The sequence below is a fragment of the Haemaphysalis longicornis genome, unplaced genomic scaffold (assembly GCF_048455015.1).
Source record: "Haemaphysalis longicornis isolate Haplotype H1 unplaced genomic scaffold, Haemaphysalis longicornis Haplotype H1 scaffold_5, whole genome shotgun sequence".
In the NCBI taxonomy this organism is placed as follows: Eukaryota; Metazoa; Arthropoda; class Arachnida; order Ixodida; family Ixodidae; genus Haemaphysalis; species Haemaphysalis longicornis.
In genome coordinates this window covers 152,757,160-152,777,027 of record NW_027526385.1, presented here as the reverse complement: position 1 = coordinate 152,777,027, position 19,868 = coordinate 152,757,160, and the positions used below count along the sequence as shown (strand labels likewise).

The 19,868-nt window shown below is 45.3% G+C and overlaps 1 protein-coding gene across 1 annotated transcript in view; it reads right to left on the bottom strand.

Annotated features, from left to right (window-relative positions):
• LOC144139462 (uncharacterized) overlaps positions 1-19,117 on the bottom strand; it is a 30,589-nt gene extending 11,472 nt beyond the window's left edge. The window contains exons 1-2 of the mRNA XM_077671797.1: positions 18,945-19,117; positions 1,357-1,498 (exon numbers count right to left, since the gene is read on the bottom strand). Of these exons, the coding sequence (XP_077527923.1) occupies positions 1,357-1,498; positions 18,945-19,008 (206 nt within the window). The 5' untranslated portion in view covers positions 19,009-19,117. The remainder of the gene's footprint in view (positions 1-1,356; positions 1,499-18,944) is intronic.
• Between the last annotated feature and the right edge of the window lie 751 nt (positions 19,118-19,868).

The window sequence follows — 19,868 nt, the reverse complement described above, 5'->3', positions numbered from 1 at the left end:
GCCTTCATGGCTGTAACCCTTACCTAACCGTGTTATTGTAAGTTTAATGTCCGCCTCTAATAAAATGAGCTGTGTTTGTATAGAACGGGTATGAGTCTCGTTCTTGTTTTTTATATTTTGTACTTTTAATCCACAAAAAATTTGAATCAGCAGTCCCAACTCCAGTTTAGCAGACCAGTTGCACATTTCTTCTTATGCATGTCGGCACTATTTTCATTACCAACAGAGAGAACACTAATACACGTCCACCAGCCACGCTTCGCGGTACGTTTTTATTACCGAGGCACCCGCTTTTTGCAAACAATACCACTGCACTTACAAACGATAAAACTGCGTTATAACCACCTATATGTTTTCTGGGACGCATGCGCACCACCGGGTTCCCACAGAAATGTCTAGATAGCATCCAAACGTCTTCACCTCGAGGAGCCTAACGCATGAATGCGTGCCCTACAACCAGACAAAACAGACCCAAATTAGCGCTCTACCGTTGCGAGCTTTGTGTTGTCGGCTTTACCGAAAGGCGAGTCGCACTTGTCGTCAACTGTCACCCAAGACTGCGCGATTAAAGCCCTAAATTACGCTTGGTTATTAGACGTAGTAGCCTTGGATCCCAACCTTGTGATAGAGATAATTAGAAAGATAAGAATGGGGAGGAGTGCATACGGCAGACATTCTCAGATAATGAATGGCAGCCTACCATTGTCCCTGAAGAGGAAAATGTATGACAGCTGCATCTTATCGGTACTCACCTACGGGGCAGGAACTTGGAGGCTCACTGAGAAGGTTCAACTTAAATTGAGGGCGACTCAGAGAGCAATAAAACGGAAGGCGATAGGTGTAATATTAAGGAACAAGAAGACAGCGGAGTCGGTCAGGGAACCAACGCGTGCTAAGGACATATTAGTACAAATGAAGCAGAAGAAATGGGTGTAGGCAGGGCATGTAATTCGAAGGCAAGATAACCGTTGGTCATTAAGGGTGACAGAATGGATCCCTAGAGAAGGCAAGCGTGGCAGGGGTTGGTAGAAGGTTAGATGGGCGGACGAGCCCAAGAAGTGTGCGAGGATAAATTGGTCGCAGTTAGCACAGGACCGGTATAATTGGAGATCCATGGAAGAGGCCTTTGCCCTGCAGGAGAAGTTGATAGGCCGATGATGATGATAATTATACGACACATTCTTTCACCTGTCAATTTGCCAAAAACAGCCTTCACGGGGAAAATGTAACTTTCCAAAGAAATTGCGAAACCAATTTCATATTTTCTTTTATTCCGGACGTTTAAGTGACTCAGTGCGGGAGTGCACTGCAGTGTCGGCGTGGTTCTTTAGCGAGTAAAGGGGAAACAGCGCTCACCTGGCGAACGTCCTGAGCGCGGCGTCCAGCTCTGTGCCGTATTTGGCGGTCAGTCGGTCCATGTCCGCCTCGACGCCGCTCAGAAGGCCGCCGTAACAGCGCAGCACCGGGACAGGGTCGCATTCCTGCGTCTGGCCCACGACTGCGCGAGATAGAAGTGCCAATAAGCCCTATTTATTAATAAACTGCCGTTGCAGTAACTGACAGTGCCACCTATCAGCAAAGAGGCTGTTTTTTTACGTTTTTAGCCCCTAACGTGGTGTTTGACTTATTTGAGGTAAAAATTTTGTCAATACACGCTGACATACAAGATTTGTCAAAGTTGTCAAGGCCAAGACAAAGGTTTGTCTTCAAGAAAGAATTCCAAGAATATGCTTAACGCTTAACTGTGAGCAAAGTATTTTATTGCAGTAAGAAAGGTGTTTTCTCTGGCTTTCGGGTATAAAACGATTCAGACTCGCTCGAGAGGCGACCTTGTACTTTGGTTGTTCTTTTTTGCAGCCTATCCACTTTCGTCATGGCCTTGAAAATTTTGTCAAAGAGTGTACATACGTCATCATCGGTAGCCTTACTTCTTTCCGAATGCTATCCTCACCAGGGATTCCCCATAAGTAGCCGTGCTGCTTATATAATAGCGGATCCACGAGTTGGGTTGCAATCGCGTTGGAATCAGTGATAGTTATTAGCGATCAAGAGGGCTAAACTATCTCAAATCAAAATTAAAAATTGAGTCAGTCAGGAAAGAGAATCCCACGTTTCAATAGCACGTAACGTTTTGGGAGAGGCCACACGCAACGCGCTGGAGCTTTTGCACGAATAAGTTCGGAATTATCGTCCCTTAAAAATAAAGTTAAATGTCCATTTAAAAAAAATTTCGGCATGAATGTGAGTAGTGTGTTTTTTGCACTGAGAAGAAATGCAGTCATCTTCCACCCCCTCAAATACATAGATGCCCAGTGGCGCTCTCAGTGCTCCATGATTCGAAGCAGCGTCGTAATCACATGAATTCTCTTAAGGAGACCTTGCAACACTTCTTTCAACCTTTTCTCAAATCCTTAATTCTTTCAGAATGTACTAAACAAACGCATCCAGCACTTAACGTCACAAACTACCTCAGTCAATGATTGCTCCTCCATGCCCATCAGATAGGCCCATCAGATAATGTCGGAGTCTAGAAGGTGAAGGACGTGTATTTCTTTTTTGGCAGATTTAAAAAGTTTTCTGGAACATTAGGACGTGCAAAAAACGCTGTTCCTCGCTCACGGAATCCTTGGTGGATTTGACGTTTTCTGCTGTGGCGACACACGGGAACCAGGTGCGAGCAAACAAAATTTGATACTAAACAAAAAACACAAAAATTTCGAAGATTATGGAAGCGCCCTGAGCTTCATTACGAACGAATGGGACGTCAGTACGAGTTGTTCGGTGGGGAACCACTTAACATGCATGCCGTCTCCCTCTTTCGAGGATTTACAATTATGCTGACCTTTCCAGAGTTATTTTAAGCGGTGACATAAGACTAGGTTCTACAATGCAGCCTGAATAATTAGGACGACAAATTATCGGTGTCAATTTTTATGTAGCACCCTTTCTATTGAAATACTATTCAACTGTAAAAAATGCGTTAAATCGGTAAAAAAACACCGTTCAGGTTGGAAGGTAATTAGCTGCTGAAAGCGTTAAGAACTACAAATCAACTTCGAGCCATCACACTGATCTTGCATACTACATGAGGGACTCTACTGTAATGTGAATCGAGATCACCGGGCGGATCTGCGCACGCGAGTACCGTATTTGTATTTCTGAAGGTTAAACAGCCTTCGAAGGTGCGTGCAAAAAGGCTTTTACTCATTCTGTTATGTTTCTTCAAATACAAATAACGAACAGAACCATCTGAGGGCAGAAGAAGCCGCCTTGTTTCATTAAGGCGAACGCCTTGAGGGCCCCATTATGAGAGAAACCGTTGTGGCTGTTGCTGTCCTGTGAGAGAAAAGGCCGCCACTGCGAAAAGTAAATAAAACGAATCTAGTGCGATTGCATTTGAACCCGGGTCACCCCAATAGCAGACCCATGCATGTGCTACCACCGTGCAATATCCGCAACTTCCCAACGTTAGAACGAAAGCTGTCGTTGTTGCTCGCTCTTTCCTGGCACAACCACTTGGTGCAGGAGACAGCCATCCGTGGGGGGCGGGGGGTTTAAGCGGTCATTTCACCCGCCTCCCATATTCCCCTAAATATCAGTTGGAAACGCAAAGGCTTCACAACAGTGCGCGCCGCCTTGCACCTGAACGTGACGGCACGGGAGTTGCGCGGGTGCACGGGCACGGGAGTTGCGCGGGAGCCAGACAGAACCCGATTGCGGGAAAGCTGTGGTGTGTGTCAGTCTGTTTGCTGACGCAATTGGCGCCGAAGGACGCAGAAACGAAGCGGAGAGACACAAGCACGGAGTAAGCGATAAGAAACCGGTCGAAAAAATAGGACCAAAAACAAAGAAACGGAAGAGAATAAGGAAACTCTAATGCGATATAGCAGTAAAACATTTAATAAGTATCGCCAGGCTGTCGCCTTCAAAGCACGCAAGCGGGTTTTATTCTCCTGAGGAATTCTTTGCAGGGTCAACTGTTTTAGCCGTGAGAAACAGAAGAGGAACATTAGCTCTCCCGCCTTAAATCTAGAAAGGTAATAAGAACAACTATGTAGATTTAACTCAAGTTATTTTGTTATTATTCTTATCACGAGTTACGAAATCCTACAGTCGGTCCTACGAGAACGGAAATGAACGTTCACCTAAAGCAAGGGAAAACAAGAAGCGTGGAAAAGTATCTATCGATATATCGATCGAATAATTGATTATCTGATTAATAATGGTTTAATTATTAGATTAATAATTAATTAATTAATAATCAATTAATTATTCAATTATTAATTGTTTGTTTACTTATTAACATTTCATCGATCGATTAATTGTTTAATTAATTAATTATTGATCTATTGATTGCCGAATTAATTATGATTGATTGATTGATTGATTGATTGATTGATTGATTGATTGATTGATTGATTGATTGATTGATTGATTGATTGATTGATTGATTGATTGATTGATTGATTGATTGATTGATTGATTGATTAAGTTTACACCTGGGCTATTACGGGTGCTGTGGTGGGGCATTCAGGATTACTTTTATACCTCTGAAGATATCTAGCGATGCCGAAATCTCCACAACAAGCGTTCTGGCTTTTTACCTCCATTCAGAACAGCAGCCACCGCTGCCTGGATCGAACCTGCATCCTTGGGCTCAGCAGCACAATGCCATAGCCAATGGGCCACCGTGGTGGGTGTCAAAGAATTGATGGTGCACCACGAAACTGTTCAATTTGATTGCGGTAAGCCACTTCCAGCAAATTACAACTCCTGCCTTGCTCCTCACTGCACAAAACTGGCCTCAAGCCCGCAATGAAAAGGCGGGGGAAACATTTTGCAGCGTAATGTAATATTGTGTCGTCGCGTGGTACTCCACCTGTGAAATAATCTGTAATTATGCTATTTTAATGAATAAATATCTTAACATGAGGAATGACAGATTTTGTACGAATACAACGCATAACACTTTTTCTGCAGGGATATTCACACGGACTGGTTAGGCACTGCGAAGCCTAAGACACTTATCCCCATCGGAAAGGATTTTGTTTGAAGGCCACAGCGTCCTGTATGCATTCCTTTATGGAATCGTGTTCACTTAGTGTAAATCAACCGTACGACACAGATTGTCGCTCCTTGAATCCTTGCCAGTTGGATCCCCAGGTTTGTGGTTCGCCGCCATAGACATAAAAGGAACCAGTGCGGGCTCAGTTATCGGCACGTATAAACAGAAGACTGAGAATTACACAGACCGAAGTGAGGTCCATGTTCCGTACCACGCCTTACGCCATCGAATCTTCCGCCTCATTAAAGCCGCTTTTTCTCCCAAATCTTGGAGGTAACAGACAAGCTGTTTTAATAAACAGGTAGAATGCAATTACCACTTCTCACTTTCCTTTTCCTACACGTGCTGCTGGTACGACATTCGTAACGCCGATACAGAGTCACGAAAAAGCAATGTCATCCAGGTAACAAAAGGTTTGCCTACGTGATCTGAAAGGGAGGATTCTTTGTTTGCCCTTTTCATTTGAACGCCCCTTTGAGGCCCCACCCTACATCCTCGTTAATCAACAGGTGAGTTACACGCCAAAGCCAACCTTTAGCGTGTCGAAACGTGACCCTCTTGAAACTGCATTATGTCCGAAAATAATAGCACTGCTACACAAACAGCTCACCGTAAAATTAACGCCAGCGCATGCTCATTCTTTTCCCCATCCTGTCGTGGTGCACTCTCCATCCTGTGTCGTATTTTCCACCGCGATGACGCTATCTCAAAACGTTCGTGTCGCAACCGCCGTTTAAGCCGGCTATAGGGAAAAGCTATACCCTGGAATGAGCACAGCCTCGGGCATTACGACTCTCCGCTCAAGAGAATCGTCACCGAGCGCCAGTTGTTTACTTTCTCGAACACCGGTGGTAGCCAGAGAGCTCAAAATGACTTTCGCCGCCTTCCCTAATTTGGTAGCCACAAGCGGGCACTTAGCGGCCGCTGAACAAAAGGACAACAGGCATGGCGGCCTTCGCGAGCCGCCGCGCCCGCCTCGCATGCTAAGTGCGGTTGCCGCCGAACTGGGCGCGGCCCCCCGGTGCGTGATCGATGACAGCCGGCAGCCGTTGCGACACTTTGGAGTAACGCGAAACGGCGTTCACGTCCACGAGTTGGCAATAATCTGCGTATGCAGGACGGTGGCTGCTTAGTGGCCCGAGGAGCTGTTAAAAGGGCTGCGGTGAATGGAATTCCTCAGCGGCTTTTGGCAAAAAGCAGGAATGAAGCTTTGTTTCACATCAGCGAAACACGTAGCTTCTGCAGTTTACTGTGGTAATATTCTTTGTGTTGTGTTTTGATGCGGACTGCAACAATGTGCACTTTAGATTCCGTAACACCGTACAGGTCTCAGGTTCCTGTTACTCTGTATTCATAAAATTCGAATTAGCCGTAAAGCGATGCTGAATGTATACGAATATTTAAAGAGATATGTGTTCAAATTTTCAGGAATATATATTATATAAGTACAATAGGTGAGCTATACTAAAAAAACTATTAGTATTACAAAACTAAACTACACAAAAAGCAGGAAGAAACACTATCATTGTTTACAGTATGTCAACGTACCTCGGTTTAGACAAACCACGAGAGAAAAACCACCAGAAAATGCACCTCTTAGCGTATCGGGTACGAAAAATTTCGCCCATTTTCCCGGTTGCCTGTTGTGGTCATCGAGGTTCCAGAATTGGCTCATATAGCACTTGATGCAGCTTTTATAATAACAAGTAATTATAGAAATATTGCTCGCAGAGAAGTGGTTGGGTATGGACATTTCGGTATGTTACTCACTATTTTTCGTTATTGCGTAGTTTAATTCTTCACAGCAAATACATAGAAGAAACGTTGGGAACGTACTACTGCCCTAGGGGCGTCAACCATCGGTCAGGTCTAAGAAATGCCGATCTGGCGTGCTGCTACTAGACCAGATAAGTCTACAGGCACGCATACCGCCAGGGGGATCTTACAGTAACAGTGACGAAGCAGTGGGTGGTACGTATACGCATTGTTCCAGCTGTCACGGCAGAACCTAAAGGACATTGTTCAAATCTACTATGGAGATGTCCTGCGTCCAAGCGTGTAACACTATATATACCAGATAATAAATATGCCCCTTTGCTTTGAAACGTTTCTAGACAAATTATATCCCTTTGTGCAAAAAATTGCAGAAGTCTGTTATTCATGCCTTGCTTAACTGCCTTGACTCCTAGCTTAACAAAATAAATAAATAAATAAATAAATAAATAAATAAATAAATAAATAAATAAATAAATAAATAAATCTTTCGCTTGTGTGCCTGTGTTAATAACTATAGTAATTTCGCTGAAAACAAGGAAAAGGGCCAGTTTTATGAGTCAGACGTCCGTTGGTGACACAACACATGAATATTTGGCTATCACAGCTTTCGTGCACCCGCGCGCCAGCTTATCGTCTACTGCTTCACTGCTGGGTTAGTTTTTTCAGGAATTATTTCTCCCTTTTTTTCTCTCTTCCATTCTGGCCTTTCCTTCTTGTTTACGCTACCTGAATGTACGCTTACTTTGGTTATATCTCATCACCGCTCCTTCCCACTTTGCAATACTCTCTTGTAAGGGTCTTTAGGGGCAATATAAGTGAATAAAAAATATAAGCAAAAACTGTTGGCTTTTGCACAGTTGTGCTTCCGCCGGGGCAAGGACGTAAGCGACTGCGAAAATGGCGGTTACAACGGGACCGCAATCACCGGGTTGAGCCGTTCGCTCGTAATGGGCGGAAGAGGCGTGCGCCGTCTACGGTTCGGGACCGCTCAACAACACACTTGCCGTTGGACAACGAAGAAAGGTCGACGGGGGCCTTTGGGAGGCGAGTCCATTACTCTTTCGAAGAAAAAAAAAATCGGGCCTTTCCGCTGGTGTGAAGATACGAAGACCGCGGAAGATGTTACGTGTGCGGGGCTACTTACGACAATGATCCAACAAGGACGCACACACACACAATCCTTAAAACAGATTCTAAGATATTTGCAATGTAATTTGTTTTGTTATAGTTGCGATAAAACCAGAGTTGCAGCGGTTTATGTGACCATTCTGCCTCGGTAGGCGGACATGTATTAAGAGCAGAGTGGAATTCTGTAAGGTTTACAGCTTCAGTGTGAACTACTTAATTCTGACGAGTAAATAAAACTCGGCGTGATTACGGAGCCCTCTTAGTGAAAAGTTGCCATACATATTGATTTGGGATTGTTCAGGTGAAACGACACCTACAGCTTTTTCGTGTTAGCATATACGCCCCGGGTGGATGGCCATGCGTGACAGCAGACGGGAATTCTGTAACGACCAATACTCAACTGTGAGCTAATAAAGATAAGCAAATGAAACTCGGTGAAATGATAGTGTAGTCGTAGCGGCTAAATTAAGTGCAATTTTTCATCCAAGATAGTAGCTAATGGATACTTAGAGCTGCAGAGCATTTTACAACAGATCTGGAGCAAGCGAGTGCAATTCTTTGTCGATGCGACCCGGTAGACGCCCCCACCTTCGGTCACAACCTACGGCACGGCAGCATAGCTCTAAGATAAGGTTCTTTTAACGATGTGCTTTTCGAACAATGCTCCAAAAAAACTGTTTCACGTCGTACTGCTTCATTTTGAAGACATAACCTAATGTGTTGGCTTAATGAAACTTGAATGCCGTAATTTTTTAATCCATAAAATGTCTTCACGGCTGTGCGCAGCAAACGTTCTAGGGGGTAGGTTCCTGAGATTGCGCTCGTAGACTTTTTATAGCACGCCTAAAAAACAACTTTTAACTTATCAATCCCAGATTTAAAAACTTTTAAAACCTTTATAACTGTTTTCGAAACTCCAAACGAGAAAAGGGGCACGATTTATTAGAGAATACAATGGTATGAGTTCTGAGTTTAATCGGCATGTTTTGAAAGATATTAGAAAACCTTAGGGGTGAACAATTATGTTTAGTGCTTCTGTATTTTTCGCACATGAAGAAGTCATTTTTTAGCCATATTCAACCTCAGCAAAATAAGTATTGGTAGTTAGATGCGGGCTATATTGCAGTCAAGCTAAGAAAACTAGCCTCCGTCGTATAAGACCTCCATTTCTCTATTTTTTAGCGTATAGAACGGGAATTCGGCACCCGATTAGTTATTGTGGAAGCGTTCATCAGAGACGACCATAAAATAGCAATGGTTGGTAATTGATACCGCTGCACAGCGCATAAACCGACAACAGACAAAGAAAAGAGACACGCACGCAGCACGTACGTCGGCTTGTGCCCTGTGAAGCGATAGGAATCAACCATTGAAGTGTGTTCATAATCCCCTCACAATGGCCGGTTCTTATCATTTTAGGCGGGTTGCTCGCCGCAGCGAGCTATATTGTAACTAAACAGATCAGGGAAGAATTTCAGGAGCGTATCGTGGTCATTCGAGCACAGTCAAAACCAGCCTCTTCGTGCTTTGCGACGTATCAGAACCTTCCAAAGACTTCGGCAGACCTTCCAAAGAAATCCGTTCCGTATCCAGAGGACAATTTAAAGCTTCAGTCGCACTTAAACGCCGTTCCGATGGCAAGCGTCCACTTTTGCAAGCGGAGGACTCTGTTTAGCAGTTAAGCCGTCAAGTTCGCTCGCTAGTGCGGGTGCGCAGTTAAAAAGCTGGTGAAATGTTAAAGCAGCACGGCCTAAGTTCGCAGGTGAGTGTGAAAACCACAAACACCCGTATTTACAGATGTGGGCGCCAAAATAAAATAAAATCAGCGTCGTCTATATCATCTGAAGGACAATGTGCACCAATGCTACGCGCAGTCCAAGTAGTGCACGAAACCAAACACGTTTGTCTGTCATTTTTGGTTGAGCATACTCTCAAGCCAAATTAGCTGAATTTAACTTGGAAGGACGTAAGCTCTATTCTAGCGGACCAACTTAGGGCTGTCGGTATCCCTCCCGCGTCGTGCTCGTCATACGGTCTGTGTAACACACCAACCCAAACCGCTCGACCTCGGAGGACAGCAGTCAGGTCCCAACGGGCCGTCAAACGACCACGTTCAATTTTCCCGCCACCCCAAAGAGCACGTGATTGGTGAGTGCGTGAAGCCTAGCTGCACGTGCACGTCCCCACCATGCACGCAAAAAGGGGCGACGGTGATGTGCTTGTGCTTAGACGGGTAAGACGCCAGGCAAAAGAGCGCTTCGGACGGCTTCAAGAAGGCAGCACAAAACACAACACCAAGAGACAAACAAATTCCGTTCTGTTCGATCTTGTTGACACAACCGATGTGCGGAAGCCGAATCACTGAAAGGTTCGGTGTAAAAAAATAGGCGAGAACTCTGCACGCCTTCGTACGTCTTGCTTGTTTTCAACCTGGACGTGATGCCAGGATACAGCGACCTTGAAGAACGATGGCACAGAAGCCGCTTCCGAAAATGGGGTGTACGCCGTGGGTGAGTGCCAATGACAGGCCTTGTTTATTTTGATGGCGCCTCTAGCCTCGCTTGGAATTCTTCGCAGCATATATTACGCCCTCGTTTGCACCACATTATGCATATCCGCCCTGCTGCTCCGTTGGTTCGCGCTTGGAGTGAGCGGAAGTGTGCGTGGCAGAATGTAGCTGAAGCAGCATGTACGTGAGTGGGTTGTCAATGCACTATGATTGTTGTTTGGTGTGCTGGTGAGAGCTAGTTCAGAAAGAAAAGCGCAAGCTTAGCCAGAAATACGTGCGGCTTGCCATCAGCGTTCCTTGTGTATTTAGAAATGCGGCAGGTCTCGCTTTGAAGAGTTACCTGCCAACAAACCGTAGTGTGGACTACAATGACCTCAAAGATGACAGCTTCGCAGTTGAACACTGAGTGAGCTGTCCGCCGTTGGTGACGAAGCATAGGAGCTTTAGAAGTAGATATTCTGTTCGGATAAGTCGTTCGAAAGGGCAATTAGATAAATTGAGAGCCTCTGATAGCAAACGTGTTGTCCATATTTCGGAACAATCGGAGCTGTAGATTTGGGCTAGCTGGTGAGCATTAGTTTCAACGATCTAATCAGATATTTTCATCATTTAATGCAGGCAATAAGTATACAACAGGGTCGATTGGTCTGAATGAAGTTAGGGCACTGTTTTTAGGAGTGTAAATGAATACTAGCCAGAACATCTATTATTGAGGCTAAGAGCTGTGTCTCACAATAATACAACTCTGCCACTAAGGAAGAATCGTTGACGAGTGTTTCTTGCATTATTCACACTACTGAATGCGCCCACATTCCTCAGGATGAGAGTGTAAACACAAAATGGTGTTAGGTATATAGGTGAAAGTATCTGTATCGGATCATGGCCATTTTGTATTGTTTGTATATAGATGTATAAAGTTTGTTGTTTGTTTAGATTACATTCCGCTGCACTAAGGAAACGAATATATACGCTGCATATTATTGGAATATTACTGATGGATGAAAACATATGTACCATACATAGCAAGTATTTTCCTCAGCGCGCATGTTATCTTTCAGCCGTTGCTCTTCCAATGTACTTATTCCAACCTTGTGGTTCATCAAGACAACCACTGTACCTTTTAATTATTACAAAGTTTGCAGTAGCCAGCTTTTTTAGGTAGGGGCTAAACTCTACAATAAATCTATTATTTCTCTCCCTCTCTCGAATGAGAGAGATGCGTGACATGAAGGTTTCGTATATCCCTCCGGTAACTTTGCAAAAAATCAATAAGAGCTGCCGGAATAACAAAATCAATAACAGCTGAGTGTTCCCACTTTTTTTCACTTTTACAGCATTGACGGCTGAGTATCAGTGCCCTCTGTAGGTTCTACAGCGTACAGTCGTGCAAAAAAGTGTGCGGACCATGAAAGTGGCAATTGTAAGCTATTTCTCTTCCGGTAGCAGCCCACCAACTCTGGTGTACATGTGAGATCTCGTATAATTACTAATATATTGCAAAAATACCGTACATAACACCCTATCCTGCCGTGCGGCAGAGAAGATATAAGTGATTGTTGGGGAGGATGAGGGGATGACGGTAACTCTCTGGTGTGGCGCCGCCACCTCAACCGGCCGATCAGGAAGGAGGAGGGAAGGGGGTTGGGGGTATGGAGACGGGCGGGAGTAAAGGTGGGTGGGTAACAGTGGCGAAGGAAAGGTGCTGACAGAGAAGGAAGAAGGGTAGGGGGACTAGAGATAACCCAAAATTGCTACTTCAGTGGTCCGTACACTTTTGCTCCTCCAGGTACAGAACAGCGTTTTCAGATTTGTATCCGAATTCCACCATCCAGTTCGTAGCCGCCAACGTTTTTTTCTGGTCAGGCACAGCGAGAAGAATATTTTTCACGCAGCATAAATACAGAAAAGCTTGTGCGCATCGTATGATAGAATACAATTCGCAGTCATCCACTCCAGTGTAGTTGGTGCTTTTGGTTTGAACATAAAAGTTTAGGACAGTACCATAGGTTTGTTAAGAAGGTTTATGCGTGTTTATTAGACATATACAGGAATCCTTGAAAAATATATTTTTTTGTTATTGCTGAGGCATAGACAAGGCGTTAGCGTAACACTACCTCGACACTACAATACTGCGTAGTGCTGCAGCCATGCCGCATTTGTTTACTGCACTTCATAAAGTAGCGGAAAAAAGTGTCGAGGGTTAAATTTTGTTCCTACATCTTACCACCTCTCATGTTTGTTTCTCTGTCCAATATTTTCATTTTTGATTTTCCTCGCACGAGCGACAACGGTAGGCTCTTGTAAGCGTATCATGCAATCTTGTGAATGACATCACCGGCAGCTCTCAGCTCTATTTCTCCAATGCAAATATCACATGACCACCCCCGCCCCGCGCCAGCTTTCCGAACCCGACGATAACCCGACAATTTAGGGGTCACTGTAACCAAAACAAAAATGATTCCGCCGATCCAAGGTCGCTACGTTCAGAGCCGACATCCGTTACGTCACCAATTTCTAAGCAATTTCTAGACTACTGAAGCGCAATTATGCATCGCAAAAAATTTGGTGTTCTATTGGTTGAGGCTGTAGCAGGGCTATGAATTGCATCGCAGGTATCCGCTGCACATTGCTTTCGACAAGCCACGGTTCCTCAGAGGGAGCAAAAACATCATCGTAGAGGCGAGTGCTTTTTTCCCTTCCTCAGTTTTTGAATTCACCGCCAGCTTCCAGAAATCGAAACTGGCGCCTCATTGGCCTTAAACCTGTACCCATGAGACATCAGGTCCATTTTTGCCCTGTTTTTGTCAGAACTGTATGCTTTCTTAAAACAACGAGAGGTTAATTGGAGGGGGGTAGGCGGAGGTAAAGGTGCAAATGTGCGTGGAAGTACTTGTGCTTGGGGTTTCCAAAATATTACAGAGCAATACGCGTCTTCAAAGTAACGGTAAGTACAACTCAATAGTTCCGAAGGGGTAACACATCCCTTTTTTTAAAGTAGGACGGAAATATACTAATTCAGTCGTGGCCTCCGGAGCATACGCAAGTTCAATGCACCAAAGCACACGCCCATCGAGGCAAAGTTTCACTAGGTAGCATTGCCTAAAATTTGGTACGCTCTTCATCTGCGTGTTTAATTTAGAAACGGATCCTCTCCCATTTGAAATAAATCATGGCAACATACTTTCCCCACTCTTTACTGTTTTAATGTTGCATCGAGAAAAACAAACGACCCTGAAGAATATGTTGTGTCGGAACAAATTATTTTCAATTGCGATGGTATTCCCGCTGGCATAAAGTCGTAAAGGTACAAGTTTACTCCCTTTGAATGCATCCGGGGGTGTGAGAGAAAAAAAAATAAAATTCGGAGTTCACGATTACCGCTTTCAGTTTCTGCCGTAGCTGTGGAGCCACGAGGGTGCCTTTGTGCTTGTAAAAGACGCGCGATCTCCAGGAACTTCTCATATATATGTACTTCTCGGCAGAACTAACTGGGATATTTATTGAACAACTTCATGGCACTAGAACCGCTTAGGTTCCCTTAGTAACTTTGTGTTCTAACGTTTAGTCAATATATATAGCAAAAGGAATATCACTGCCGCTATATATACGAAGCTCTGGTGCAGAAACGTTGAATTGAAAAGTAATTTTTAGGCAGATACGCTAGGCATAATAGTCAGCATTCTATAAGGGGAACAAAAAATATGATCCTACGCGGTACAAGGCAGCAGATGAACGCATTTTTGTTAGTAATAACACAGCCCAGACAAGCTAGTGAATTCAGCTATCATAATTTTAGGGGCGAAGCTCCTTATGGCGTGGGTCTGTCCATCCTCGACGTATGTATGTAGCTACCTCTAGTTTAGTTCTTGGATTGTTTACTAGATGGCGTGGCTACTTCTAGTTTAGTTCTTGGATTGTTTACTAGATGGCGGGGAGCGTTGTAATAAAATCCGTTCGCTGTTGGCGCGCGCTCGGAGTCGCCCGATGGATAAGGCTGCAGATGTGCGAGCCTGCGAGGCAGAAGCGCTCCGTGAAGCTGCGCGACGCCGCCGCCAAGATCCTGCCGTACGAGAGCGGGAGGCCGAAGCGTGTCGTCTGGCTGCGCGACGACGCCGCCAAGATCCCAGCGTTCGAGAACGAGAGGCCCAAGCGTCACGGCAACGGCGCGAGGACCCTGCCGTACGCGAAGCGGCACGGCTGCGGCGCGAAGAGGATCTCCAAAACGTCAGAGAACGGGAAGCGGCGAGAAAGCGCGCGTATCGGCAGGCAGACCCCGATGCAGTGAGAGCTCGTGAGGCGTCTGCAAAACGCATCAGGCGAGCTCAGCCCCAAGGTGCCGACGCGCGGTTTAAGCGAGACTTTCTAGACGTTACGGTCGGACCCAGATGTAGTGGGCGAACTTTCGCTGAAGAGTCACGGTTTTACCGATGATTTCCCCTCAGGAGCTTCGCCCACTCATCATCATTCACCCCGTGGATATGCTGTGAATTTTTTTTTCCTAAAGACGATAGTCTTTCTTGGGTTACTTAAATCCAGAAATTTTGGTCTGTCTGTCTGTCTGTCGGTCTGTCTGTCTGTCTGTCTGTCTGTCTGTCTGTCTGTCTGTGACTCGATTCAGCCACCCGGCCAAAGTAAAACAAGGCATCCGCAATAGTCTTATATAGCCATAGTTAAATGTGCCCTTCTAAGTCCGGAGTAAAATCCACACTTGCCAACATTGTTGCACAAGAACAAGACATTACGCAAATATAAGACAAAAAACTAATACAGAAGTGATATTTGCAGTGTTCCTTTATAAAAAATCACACATGCTTGATTTTTGCGAAATTAAATGCTTCAACAGTGCAGAAAAAAAATTCACTCCGCCGTCGCCTGCTGTCGCCCGCGCTACGATAGCTTCTGGCGCCATTTTAAGAAATCAACCGGCAACGATTACGAGAGGTTCCACTAGAAAGGTTCCCCGTTCTGCTTGGAACACACGTGCAGTAGGGCAACGTGGTTCTATCAACGTTGAAGTAGGGCGCAAGCTCAATTCACGCGCGTCTCCGCCGTACGGCAGCGTTGGCATCGAGACACCCGGCCTGGAGCAGTGGAACGCGGTCAATTTAAAAGGATTCAAGCAATCCTTTGGTGTCTTTACCTTGGAAGGAGCGCGACGCAAGAGGAACAACATGAGAGGTGAGTGGGAAAGTGAAGGGGGGCACTTACTTGGCAAAAGTCGAGAGACTATCGTCTTTTGTCGACATTTGCAAAGAAAGGAGCAGATACGCGGCCATTTTTTTTGTTCGCGCTCTGCTCGTTCCTCTAAACGTAAGTCCCCACAATGACAACGCAACCACAGACATTTCAATAAACAATGAAGCCACTGGCGGCAACATCGACCAAGCAAGAACCTACGCGTAACGTCAACCCTGAGAGCGTTTTCTAAAGAGTTCCGTCCGCTTTTTGCGCACTCACAACGGTATTTCAATATGTCTCTGACTGCTTCCTTTAAAACTTGGCTGATGTGGCAGCCAAGGCCTCTTTGGTACGCATTTACACGTTTTCAAATCCATTTTGTTTTTTAGAAATTGACGTGAAATTTACGTAATATGTATGCAACAAGTATTGTGTGTATTTCAATTGTTAACCCTGCGCGGTGGCGCAGTGGCGAAGGCATTGCGCTGTTGAGCACTAGGTTGCGGGTTCGATTCCCGGCCGCTGCGGCCACTTTTCTGATGGAGGCGAAAAGCAAAAACGCCCGTATGTACGAGATTTCAGCGCACGTTAAAGATCCCGAGGTGGTCAAAATTAATCCGGAACGCTCCACTACGGTGCGCCTCATCGCCTGCGTTGCGTCTGCGCGTTAAACCCTACAATCAATCAATCTCTCTCGTGCGCTTTTGTGTTTTGGGCGCGAATTCTCTGACCACCAACTTTTTTTTTCTACTATACTGCGTTCGCGTGCCTTCTCTTCCGTTTCTGGGTCTTACGACGCGAGTTACGTCAGCCAGCAGACGGGCACACGCTACAGCTTCCCTATAATAAGGGTTCTGTGTACCTATTGTACTCACGTGTCATCCCTTTCATGTGTGATGCGGCACAAGCTATTCTGAAATTTTACGTTTTCATGAAAGCTTTGGGGAATTTTGTGAAGCGAACACATTAGCCGCCCAAAGCTCCCTGTTTCAGGTTTTTTCTTTAAGTGCCTATGTGCCACGAGGAAGGGTACAACAAGCACGATAACTTTTGCTTTACCGAAGGCAACGCGCTGAGATGGCGTAATAGTAGCGAATCGCGATGCAGAGACGAGGTCCAAATTGCATCGCATCACGCATGTGCGTTTAAAGCCAAGCTTGAAATAACTGACCCAACGTGCGATGTGTGTATGCGAAACGCTGTACGGTAAAGCCCATTTTAAGGAGCTGTAGTGGTGGTTGACGAACTGAATCCACCTTTGTAGGTCTTTGGGTTGGCCCCGGGTGATTCGTTCGGCTGAAGAACTAGAGGTTATGTAGGACCGCACTCATTGGCGTGATTGTGAGCATCCTCGTGAGCAGCGCGCGAACACCGAAGATCGTCCGGGGGAAGAGGAGACCAACAAGGGATGAAGGCCTCGGTTACTGATGTGCATTGCGTGTTATGTGATCAAGGTTCGCATGTTCTACCCTTTGCTTCCGAATAGAGACGTTTGGTTTTTGTCCTCTTTTTACAAGTGTGGCCATTTTCTCGACGATGGTTTTTTAGATGCGAAGCATCTCATGCTCGGGGCTGTGTCCTTCCCTCCCTCGTTGTTGTCCGCCGTATGCAATCTACTGCGCATGCGCGTCTGTTCAGCCCTGTCAGCGTTTGGGCTGACGTCAGTGCAGTCCACAATAAAAAGAAATAGTTAGGCGGCGCCCGGTTTCGATCCCACGACTCTCTGGCCGCAACGGGAGGTACTGTATGTGGCGCTCTTCCCACTGCGCTACAAAACGAGACGGGAGGATGTGCTACGAACGCGCCTTATGTCGTTCACTCATTCAAACTACGTCAAGAAGCTACTGTTACAACGAAGGCACGCGAAGCTGAACGTGAACGGAAACGACGAACTGAACACTAAGGGGTACTTCAGTCGACCCCATGGCTGCTTCGCATACTACTCAGGGTTCCCCTACGGGAAGGTGGTGTAATTTTTTTTTCGAAAAATGGGCACCTAAAACATTTGCATTAAAACAGCTTGTTAGGGACGGCAACTAAAGTGCACTGGGACTTGCTTGGACGTGGTACGTACTGTCATTTCGCCATAGTCTCTATAATGCTGTAAGCCCATTGGTTCTTAGTAGTTTTCCAGCGCAATTCGCTAAACTGTTTTTTTTATTGAAAAGAAGTACGCATATGGGGCTATTAATGCTTTAGTTTATGATGTATTACCGTATTCTTTGTTTAAAATGCCTGTATAAAATCCCCGATGCTACAAAAAAATGCGTATACTTCAGTCTGAATGCGGCAGCGTTTCCGAGACGGTTAAAATAACCATAAATTGGAGAATTTCTGTTTGATATGCAAACATAAACTGCGATTATCGGGAACAAAACTACTGCATCGCGATTATCGGGAACAAAACTACTGCATCACGTAGAAATTGAAGAATTGATCTTACCTCGTTAAATTATTCGACAGGTGTCAAGAAAACATTCAGTATTTTGGCCGTAGGCGTAAAACTACGCCAACCTGCTTACCAGATTAATAAATCGAGAAGGAAATCTGGGCTAAGCGTGTCCTTAATATTTTTATTGGACGGATGTGAATTTTGAGGCTACACTCGAGGTAATCCTTATCTGCGCGTGTTCACTTTTTTTCCGAATAATTAGGTAGTTTCAAGGCAAAGTTGGAAAATGGGCCTTGAGAACAAAATACAAGCTTGGTTAATTATGATGCTTTTTTGTCGCGATAACAAAGCAATTTTATCGCGAATTTCGAAGGAATAATCGAGACATTAAGGGGAACAGGTGAAGCCGTGTCCACTCACCAGTCACTTCCTGGCAATTTTTTGATCACGACACAGAATTGTGCTTCTGCGATTCGCGGTGGCCGACATAAGCCATTGCCAAGACACATGACTCGACGATTCTAGCATGTCCTCTACTTCTGTTTGAAGGTGTCCCTTGAGCTAACGTGCAGTGAACAGCCAAAAAGCAATGCATCTAATGTTGGCTCAAATCACGTCACCCAGGCTAATATTATGTCGCTGTGGCGCGAAATTTGAACACTTTTTAAAATTTTTTGTTTCTTCTGTTATAAAGCGGGTTTCGTGGTTGTAATGGAACTTAGTGAATTACTAAAAGGTAGGTCTTTGAATAACGTAGTATTTAGTTTTCATGAACCCTTAATCATATTTTCTGGAAGAAAATCATTACCGCAGGGCGGAAGACGACGAAACTTTTTTGTTTCCGAGCCATAAAAAGAAGCTGCAATCTCAGAACATGTAAGTAGTGTCACACTTACCCGTTCCAAGAAAGCAACAGGCACTCAGAACAGTCCAGAGAACTGTTCCCATGACAGGTTCCATGCCTTTTGGTTTGGGGCCCACGCTGAAGTTGTCGGCAGACGCGCCTAGAGGTTATTCCTCCGCTTCTGTTTGCTGAGTGGCTAGTGGCGCACAAAGCACTTCGGCCGTTCGTTCGTTTTTCGGGGGAGAGTGCGCCAAGGTGCGTCTTAAACGTGACGCATGCGCGCGCGTGTTACTTGGCGGGCTCCCTCGTTCATGGGCGTGGAGCTTCGTAGCCCGCGCTGATGACTACGCACGGGAGCGACGCTCATTTTCAGTCCGGCCTTCGGTGACCGCCAATATCCCTGCGCAGCCAGGGGTTCTTGTGTGCGCTCGTGGGCCGTACACTTCCAAACAAAGCATAGAACATAACAATAAAAAAGCTAAAAACTTCTTCTGTCCTTCCTTCCTTTCGTACTTTCTCCACAATCTCCTTTGTTTGTGGCTTCCTTCCATCATTCACTCTAAGGCACTACCCTGGGCTGAGTTTCACCACAATGCACTAGAGTTGCCAATACGTGTCGCCATCGAAGCAAATTCAATTTCACTCGAAAGTGTAAACGGCGCTGTGGCACTCCGCATAGGGGAAAGTCATGATGGTATTGTGTCACACAGTCACAGCGTAGACCGAACTTTTTTATTCAAACCGTGCGCTCGACATCATTCATCGACAAAATTTCACGGATTGGTTAATCAACTGCATTGTGATGAAGCTAAATCACATGAATGGTTCAGGGCTTTCTTTTTCTCATACCCTTCATGTTTTCCCTCCTCTCAACCACTATATCTCGGTTTGCAGCTAATTCACAGTGTTTCGGCGGCTTGTTGTGTTTGCTGCCTTATTCTCTTTTCTGTTTTCCTATTCGGCATTTTGTCTTGGT